This window comes from Tupaia chinensis, unplaced genomic scaffold (genome assembly GCF_000334495.1).
Source record: "Tupaia chinensis unplaced genomic scaffold, TupChi_1.0 Scaffold000146_1, whole genome shotgun sequence".
NCBI classification, from domain to species: domain Eukaryota; kingdom Metazoa; phylum Chordata; class Mammalia; order Scandentia; family Tupaiidae; genus Tupaia; species Tupaia belangeri.
The window spans coordinates 2,992,651-3,002,446 of record NW_006159616.1 but is presented as its reverse complement, the minus strand read 5'-3'; the positions used below and the strand labels follow the sequence as shown (position 1 = coordinate 3,002,446).

Below are 9,796 nucleotides of genomic sequence, written 5' to 3'. Positions count from 1 at the left end.
AGGAAGTAAGAAAGCAAGCCACCATGTTCAGGACTCAAACCACAGTTGACCACGTGGGAGTTCAGTGCCTTTTACCACCATGCCAATTGTTGTCCCCTTACAGTTCTTTCTTTACTACTCATTCCAATGAAGATTTATCATTTACACATAGAAAAAAAAGTTATTGTAGTTTTGGAAAGTACTTAAAAAAATAAAGCCTGAACCTGATACTCTGTCATCTCTTACAATACTACTTCTTCTTTTTTTTTTTTTTTGAGAGTTTTTTTTTTGCTATAGGGCGCGTGCGCTCACCAGACAGGCAGAGAGAGACAGAGAGACAGAAAGCGAGAAATCACCCCCCAGGGGGGATGGCCATGCCACAGTCCCTTCTCCTCCAGTCTCCTCTCAGGATCTCGGGCATGCACGCACATGCACCCGGCATGAGTTTAAGCCACCGGGTCCGGGACTCAAACCACGGTCGACTACATGGGAGTCCAGCAACGTAGCCATTATGATAACTGCTGGTCCCTCTTACAATACTTCTTGTGATTCTTACCAATAAACATCATAGGTACAAAATGATTGTGTCCAGTATCATGTCTGAGTGGAAGTAGATATTAAAGGATAGAAACTGCTGCACATGCAAGAATCCAACTCACAGATGCTTTGTAATTAGAATACTGATTTAGAGCACCTAAAGAAAAACCATATCCTTATAAAAGCAAAGAAGGCGCCAGCAAGTGGTATGGAGGATCCCATATGGCCTACTGCAAATGCACAGTTAGCGTCCAGGGGCTGGCAGCTTGAAAATCACACCTGGGGGCCAGCAGATGGCATGGTGGCTAAGGGTGCTGGACTCTCACATGACCAACTGTGGTTTGAGTCCATATCTGGTGGCTTGCTTTCCCACTTTCTCTTTTTCCCTCTCCTTCTCTCTCTGTCCCACTCTGGTCAAATTAAAATAAATAAATAAATAAAGTTAAATAAAATAATTCTTTAAAGAAAAAAAATAAAGAAAATCACACCAGGCATATGTGCATGTGTACGCAATATACCAAGAGGAGAATGGAAGAGAAGGGTAGTTATAGCATGGTCATGCCCTGGGGGTTGATTTCTCACTCTCTGTTTCTCTACGGCAAGGACGCAAACCCTATATTAGAAATTACAGGGAAAAAAAAAAAGAAAAAAGAAAAACAAAAAGCAAAGGAGTTCATATAATTTGATGAAGAATTATTTTTAAAAAAAAGCAGATCAAGTGAAATGAAGATAAAACTTTCAACTTCATTAATATGTCTCATTAGTGGAGTTTTATTGGGATACCCTAACAATTTAAAACATACTTGTCTACTGGTTTGCAAAAGAAGATAAGGTATCTTGAAAGTGGCCTTAAGTCAAATTTTGTTTTCTTGCTTGCTTTAGGAAATTGCTACACGCACTGAAGCTAGGGAAACTCGGCATTTATTTTAAAATTATGACATTTTTACAAATCCTTGTTGGAGGTAGGTCTGATGGAATAAATAACTGTTCTACCACTCTAAGTAGGGACCTCTGATCATCTGTATTCAAATTCATATTAAACTATGGAACAACTTAACTACCAAGGCTCTGTTCATCACGACATCTCATTGTAAAATTCTAAGAGATCCCATCAGAGCTTGGATACCTATAATAAAGTTTCCAAGACTTTTGGTATTATTGAAAAGTACCTTTTTTAAAGAATTATCTTAACCTTATTTATCCATTTATTTATTTATTTAAATTTGAGCAGAGAGAGAGTGTGTGTGTGTGTGTGTGTGTGTGTGTGTGTATGTGTGAGAGAGAGAGAGAGAAAGAGAGAGAGAGAGAGTGAGAAATTAAGTCGCTAGGTCTAGGACTCGAACCACGGGGCAGCCAAGTGAGAGTCCAGCGCCCTGAACCACCATGCTACCTGCCAGCCCTGAAAAGTACTATTTTTAATTGGAGGGAGGTTACTAATGATAAATTATTTAAGAACTATGCAATTTAATTTAAAAACCACTCTTTACTACAGTAACCACTAAAACAAAACCACACTTATATATACTTCAAGATAGATAATGACACTCATTTATCAGTACCATATTATGAATTGACAAAATGAAATTTTAAAACACTGGATTTGTTTACAAGGTATCACCTTCAAATTCTTCGTGCAGAAACTTGTCTACTTACTGTACAAATCTTCTTATAACATGAACATTATTACTTAAGCTTCAGACCTAACTTCAGGAAACTATTTTTGCTAAACCATGAAATGAACTAATTAACAGTCACAGAATCTAAAGTTTCCAGGTACCAAGTTTATAAACAGCTCTTTAAAACTCTGAAAACCAGGAACCAGCAGTTAGTATAACGGCTATGTCGCTGGACTCCCACATAGTTGACTGCAGTTCGCGTCCCAGACCCGGTGGCTTAAAACTCACGCCGGGCGCGTGTGCGTGCGTGCCCAAGATCCCAAGAGGAGAATGGAAGAGAAGGGACTGCAGTATGACCATCCCCCGTGGGGGGGGGGTGATTTCTCGCTTTCTTTCTCTCTGTCTGTCTGGCGAGGGCATGTGCCCTATAGTGAAAACCTCTCCAAAAAAAAAAAAGTCTGAAAACCTGCTTGCTTTGGTAATTTTCCAAAATAACAGAAGAGGCTTTAACTTTCCTCAGACACCCTAGCAATAGTCTCCAACTTTTTTCTGTCTCACCACCCTGTGGCACAGGATTGTCTCCCAAGTTATAGCTATGTTTCACTATAACGATAACTCTAAGAGCAGAAGGAGAAATGTAGGAAAGGAAAAGAAAGGTATTCAGTATATTTCAAAAAACAAAACAAAACAAAACAAAACAAATGGAATAAAGATTATGTCACTGGACTCACATGTGGTCAACAGTGGTTCAAGTCCTGGACCCAGCAACGTAAACCTCACGCTGGGTGTGTGTCATACGTGCCCAAAATCCTGAGAGGAGAATGGAGGAAAAGGGACTGCAGTGTGGCCATCCCCCAGGGGTTGATTTCTCATTGTTTCTCTTTATCTCTCTGGTGAGCACATGTACCCTATAGCAAAAATCTGTCTTAAAAAAAAAAAAGTGGTTTTGATATACCACTCATTCCTTTGGAAGAAAACCAGTTTAGAAGCCTTGCTTACATAGCGTCCTGTATTTATTTTTACCCTATCGGGTCCCATAAAGACTAGCAGACAGCCAGCACAATTAATACAGGAATGCTGCTTACGCCTTATTTGTTAACAGCTGAGAGAAATGATGCTGAAAGAAAACAACCAAATTTTCCTTCTTTCTCTAACCCTAAAAAGGAATTCTGGGATTATTTGGTACAATCCCACATTTTTACAAATGAAAAAAATAGAGGTTTAAAGGACTTAACATTCTGACCGCAGGTCAATCTGATGGAATGGAGACAGGAGCAAGCGGCCCACTGCTCTGCCAAGCCTGCCTGTGCTCCGACGCTGTGCACTGAGTGTCTGTGTGGGCAGGCTGTGCCCCATGCATTTCCTACATGTGTGAGACATAGCATCTCCTGCCGTTATCCCACGGTCAACTTAAAACATACAGAAGGGCAGTTTCGGATTTCATCTTCTCTTTAGAGCAAAAACAACAGCAGAAAAAATGTTTCCACCCTCTATTCTCCTCATGTAGTTTCACTGAGTTAATAACTCTTAGCCTGTGTCATAAATGTGTTTAACATAAATACTACCTCAGCAAATTATCTGAAGCCCTTTCACCTTAGCTAAAACTTGTGTGATTGATTGATCGTTCCTCATCTCACTGAACCAAAGTCCAACACATTCCACAGATGCTGACCATAGTAAAATTTAATGGTTGTAGATCATATAATGATTAAATCAAGGGTTATAGGCCACCTTGTACAGTTGTTAAGGCAGACAGAACTAACATGGCTGACCATGTGGTTCAAGACCTTGCAGCTTGAAAAACATGCCAGGTTTATGTGCATCCCTGCCCAAAATCCTGAAAAGAGAATGGAGGAAGAATGGCCTTCTCCCCACAGCCTCTGAGGGGTGCTTTCTCACATCTCACACCCTTCCCTGTTTCTCTCTTCCTGTGGCAAGCACACACACCTTAAAGCAATATATATATATATATATATATATATATCTTTCGGGTAAAAACATACAAAAAACCTCTCTTCTACCTCTTTTGAAATATACTTTATTATTATTATTATTAACCAAAATCTCCCCTACTATTCTATACCAGAACTTTTTTCTCCTATCTAACTAACTTCACACATGTAGGCCAACTTCTCCCCACCATCTGGCAACCACGGTTTTACTCTCTACTTTTTAAGATTCTGCATATGAGATCGTTAAGTATTTGCATTTCTGTATCTGACTTGTTTCACTTATCCTGCATAATATCCTGCAAGACCATCTATGTTTTCTCAAATAACAAGATTTTATTATGTGTCACATAACAAAAACAAAAAACCTAACAGTTAATACCAGTCTCATAAATAAGTATCCCTTCACGAGGGTTTTCTTTAAACTAGCCTAAGGCATAATCTCACACGTTCTTTTTGTCCTTCTCTCTCACTCTTCCTACCCCTAGCCACGGCCCCTAGTGGTTGAGCTCTAGCCTTCCCATAGGCTCCTGCTGGCACCCCTGACCACTGTGGGGTCTGTAACACATTTTCATTTAAAGCTTTTTTTCTGAGAGAGAAATTTTTGCTATAGGGTGCGTGCGGTCACTGGAGACCGTGAGACAGAAAGAGTCACCCCGAGTCTTCCTTCTCCCTTACATCTGTAAGAACAACACATCTGCATTTACCTGGACTGTACTGGTTTACACCTGTTGTACCAGCTCAGCAATCAATACTAATGCCTTTTTTTTTTTTTTTGAGAGATTTTCACTGTAGGGCGCGTGCGCTCGCCAGACAGACAGAGAGAGACATAGAGACAGAAAGCGAGAAATCACCCCCCAGGGGGGATGGTCACGCCGCAATCCCCTCTCCTCCATTCTCCTCTCGGGATCTTGGGCAAGCACGCACACACGCCCGGCATGAGTTTTTTAAGCCACCGGGTCCGGGACACGAACCGCGGTCGACTACGTGGGAATCCAGCAACATAGCCATTACGCTAACTGCTGGTTCCCTACTAATGCCTTTTTTTTGTGGAAAGGTTTCTGCTATAGGGCATGTGCGCTCACCAGAAAGACAGAAAGAGATAGACAGAAAGCGAGAAATCACCCCCCAGGGGGGATGGCCACACTGCAGTCCCTTCTCCTCCATTCTCCTCTCGGGATCTTGGGCAAGCACGCACACACGCCCGGCATGAGTTTTTTAAGCCACCGGGTCCGGGACACGAACCGCGGTCGACTGCGTGGGAGTCCAGCAACATAGCCATTATGCCAACTGCTGGTCACCCGATACCCCATTTATTTTTAAAACTGCCCAATTTTAGATGATACATTATAAAGTCACCTTCTAATTCACCTTATCTAATAGTAATCAACAGTTGAACATCTCTCTAATTGGCTTCTGATCCTTCAACTGACTATGCATTTATCACGTGAAATACAACAGCTTCCTTTCATTCAGTTTCCCATTTTGCACAAGCTGTTCCTCTGCCTAGAACACTCTCCCCGCTTCTTTCCGTTTTGTAAGCACCAGTCTAAGAACTCAGATCAGCTAGATGGCATCTCCACTATGAAGCAGTCTGAGACTCTTCCAGTCATTCTCTAGGCCGCCTGAAACAATAATTACTCATCCAAATAACAGGTAACATTTATTAAGTGCTCATTACATACCAGGCCCTGAGGTAAAGCAATTTTAAGTATCTTACCACATTTAATCTTCATAACACCTCTACATGGTAAGTTTTAATCTTTAAATATGGAAGCTAAGACTGTAAAGAGCACAAAATTGAGTAGTAGAACTAGGACTTGAAAACTGGAATGTGTAAGCCAAGTGAAACCTTTGCATCTCTTCCCTGTACTCTTACCTTCCTCACTATTAACAGGTCTCTCTCAGATCTGACACCTTTGAGTCTGTGCTGCAGTTCTGTCCCACCTGGTCGCCCGTGCTTTAAAGACTGTACACACAGCACAGGCAGACCAGTCAGACAGCAGTAACTGGCCCTCTGTCTCTGTTTAAAAGACCGAGACAACCTTGGTAATCACTGCACCTGTTATCCACAGCACGTGCAACTGTGTCTGGCTTACAACAGGAACTACATATTTAGGCTCAAAATACCACAGTATTTACTCTTCTGTCCCAAATTCCGACTCAGAGGGCTGGGATTTATCAGTGATTATGCAGGAACTGCAAATCAGTACTTCTTAGACTAATAGGTTTTTCTAGATTTGTAATGCTATTTGTGAATAGAACTAGTTGCCAATATTTAACAATTGTAATTTTATTTTTTTAAAAGAGAACTAGAGATGTATAGTTTGTTCTGATACATTGGGCCAGATATTTTTACACAGTATAACAATCATGCAGCAATGGCAATCATCCTTAACCAGGTATCTTCCCACATTCTGTATGCCCCAGTTTCTATGATTTTTGCAGAAAATGAGGTCAAATATCAGTTGTCATCATGATGATTGCTGTCACTTTTCTTGAAAGAAAAACAAAATATTTCTACTACGTATATCTCTGTTACATAGCTACTTGTTCATTCTATGAATTTCATGCATTTGGGAAGACAACAACATGGATTTAAATGCAAATAACCTAATACAGTAAACTTATGCTTCACAGATAATGTTACACTTCTCAAAAAGAACTAACAACACTACAATTATTTATCAGCTAGAAGTGCACATTGAATATACTTTTTAATTACAGAGACATATACTCATACTCAAGTCCACGGTCCCTGGGGAAAGAGAACAAAAAGATTTCTGAAGCTAAGAACAGAGAGATGACCAAAAGAAGTGGGATCAAACCTAGAAGATTTTAAAAACGAAAAAAAATCATGCTTCCAAGAAACGTAAATGGAAAATAATATATACGTGTTTAAGTTGAGAATTTAAACACAGATCAACAAAGAGCTGTCAACTCTATGGCTTGACAGTAATTCATATTTTGGTTCATGTCTAAAAATAAAGATGGAAATTTGTTCTGATTAATCCAAAATTTTTGCTATAATATATCTCACCGCCGTAATAAAATAAGTAAATAATTTCAGGGTGGGTATTTTGCTTGTACCATGCTTACTTCCAGAAAAGACTATAGACTTTCTTAACCTTCTAAACTCTCACAGAGAGTGGCGAAGAGTTCTGTAACAATCGTGAACCTGACCCTGACTCACATATCTATAGATGGCCACACACTTAGTCACCCGGATAAGGAGAGATGGGAGAGTAGCCAGGCATAGTAACTATTTTCAAATTAAAACACATCATTACAACAAAGCACCAAATTCTGGGGCTATTCCAATCCAGGCTCTTAACTCGGCTATTTGTAACCTCAATGCTTGAGAACATTTTTTTAACCTGTACTAATAAAATCAAATCAGTAGTCCATGACTCTGATCTACCTTGTATTTGATAATCCACATCACTTGTTTGTAAACTGAGCCTTGATGGTGAGGAATCCAATCCCGCCATAAAAGAAGAAAGCAAGCAGCTCCCTAATCCATAATAACTTTGATTTTATTTGTTTTTATATACTGGGCTCTCACTTTAGGTAAGTTTTAAGATTTGAAAATTAGTTATTTCTGATTGTTTATCAAAATTTACAGTGGGGGCCAGATGGTGACATAGCAGCAGTCCAACTGGACCCATGTGGGAAGGTCCTGTGTCTGTTCCCCAGGACACGGGGTGTGTGTACATGCTTGTGATCCTGGCTGGCTGAGGATGAGGGTGGATTGTGGTATGAGGATCCTAATGGGTTGCCTTTCTCCCCCTCTCTCTCATAGAAGAAATAAATACATTGACTTTTAAAAATTATCAACAGGTGGTGTGGTGGCTGAGTCATTGGACTCCCACATGACCAACCACAGTTTGAGTCTCAGACCTGGTGGTTTGCTTTCTTGCTTTCTCTCTTTCTCTTGTGAGTGCATGTATCCTATAGCAAATGAAAATAATAATAATAAATAAAATTGAATAATTATTTATTACAAATTATTATTTATTATTATTATTATTTAGAGAGGGAGGGAGAGAGAATGAGAAAGCAGGCTACCAGATCTGGGACTCAAACTATAGTCGGCCATGTGGGAAGTCCAGTGCCTCAACAACCATGCCACTTGCTGGTCCCACCAATTATTTTTTAAAAAATTAATATGACCCAGTAATGAAATAAAAATTCTGTCAAATTTAAAGACTTGCATTCTCTATTAGCGTTCACTAAACTTCAGCTCCTCCAAAAATGTCTTGATTTCTAAAAACAAGAAAGTGAACTCTAGGAGACCATTCTTTACCAGGACTACTGGAGAACCTAACTAACAGAATTTACTAATAACCATTATATATAACTAAAGAAGACAGTCTCCACTCAAGTAGCTCATTCATGGAGCTGGCTGGTGTGTGATAGTTAAGATGGTTGGATTCCACATGGCCGACTGTGCAATTTAAGTCCCAGACCCAGCAGCTTAAAAAATGTACAGAAAAAAAAAAAATGCAGGAAACTTGTGTATGCATGCCCAAAATTCTAAAAGGAGAGAGAAATGAAGGAAAAGGGATTGCGGCATGATCATCCCCTATAGGAAATTTTTTTTTTTTTACTTTCTCTTCCTCCCTCCCTCTCTGTCTCTCTCTCTGGTGAGTTTACATGCCCTTTGGCAATTTTTTTTTTTAAAAGAAGCTCATGTATGAGTCCTAAAAGTTGAAAAATATACTTGATATATATCTAAATATGCTCTGAATATCATAAGGATTCATTTCAGTAATACTATTTGTTAAAAATGCTTAAATTCTCAACCTAATGTTCACATTAACATAGTATACAACATTTAATTCCTAAGGTTCCACGAATCATAAATACTCATTTAATGCCGAGGTTTCCACAGGAATGCAGCTCCTTTTGGTATCATGCAATAGTTCATTAGGACAGTGGCAGCAGCTGTGCTCTGACAACGCACAGAAACATTCCCACTAAAAATCTAAAGTTTTAAAAACTTGCAAAGAGAAACAACATGTATGCTTAAATACCATTTAGATATTCAAGGCTATGAGACAACTGATGGGAATGGGAAGTACAGAAAGCAGCTACAGAAAAAAGGAGAGTTCAGTAGAGGTTAGTAGACAAATAAAACACTGTCATCCATCATAGCTCATACCCTGTCTTACCTGAGGAGGAGTAGGTGTAGATGTGGGTCTCCCTATGGGTGGAGTAGGATTTCTGCTGCCACCTCCAGACATAATCTCTTCTGTTATGTCTTTACCTCCCTGGTTTGGATCCCGAATTCTAATCTATAAGGTTAAATAGAATGGTACATATGCAGCTGGGTATCTATGAAGTGTATTTACAGGCATATGATGAGTAAAATGTGCAAATGGGAAAGAGAACAAACATCAAAGTCGATAATCACCCATTTGACTTTATTTCAACCGGTGAACCATATGGGGTCATTCAAAGAAATTTAGCCACTAGCTCTGACATGAATTAATTAGATAACCAACTTACTTGGGAACTAGCTGGCTAAATTTCTAGGTCAAAAAGCAAACTATGCTTATTTTGTAAGTACTGTCAAAGACGCTGATTTTATTAATAATGCTTAAAATTATAATGCAAAAAATAACTTTACGTGTAAGTTACTATGTAGAAAAAGTTTAAAATGCCCTAAAAGGTTCTCTGAAAGTGAAAAATGTACATATCCTATAACTTAAG

At 39.3% G+C, this 9,796-nt stretch overlaps 1 protein-coding gene across 11 annotated transcripts in view; it reads right to left on the bottom strand.

Annotated features, from left to right (window-relative positions):
* The window catches only part of EIF4G3 (eukaryotic translation initiation factor 4 gamma 3), a 418,798-nt gene that overhangs the window by 195,162 nt on the left and 213,840 nt on the right, over positions 1 to 9,796 (bottom strand). For all 11 annotated transcript variants that reach the window (XM_027770593.1, XM_027770592.1, XM_027770595.1 and 8 more), the window contains one exon: positions 9,256 to 9,378. In XM_027770593.1, coding sequence (XP_027626394.1) covers positions 9,256 to 9,378 — 123 coding nt within the window. The remainder of the gene's footprint in view (positions 1 to 9,255; positions 9,379 to 9,796) is intronic.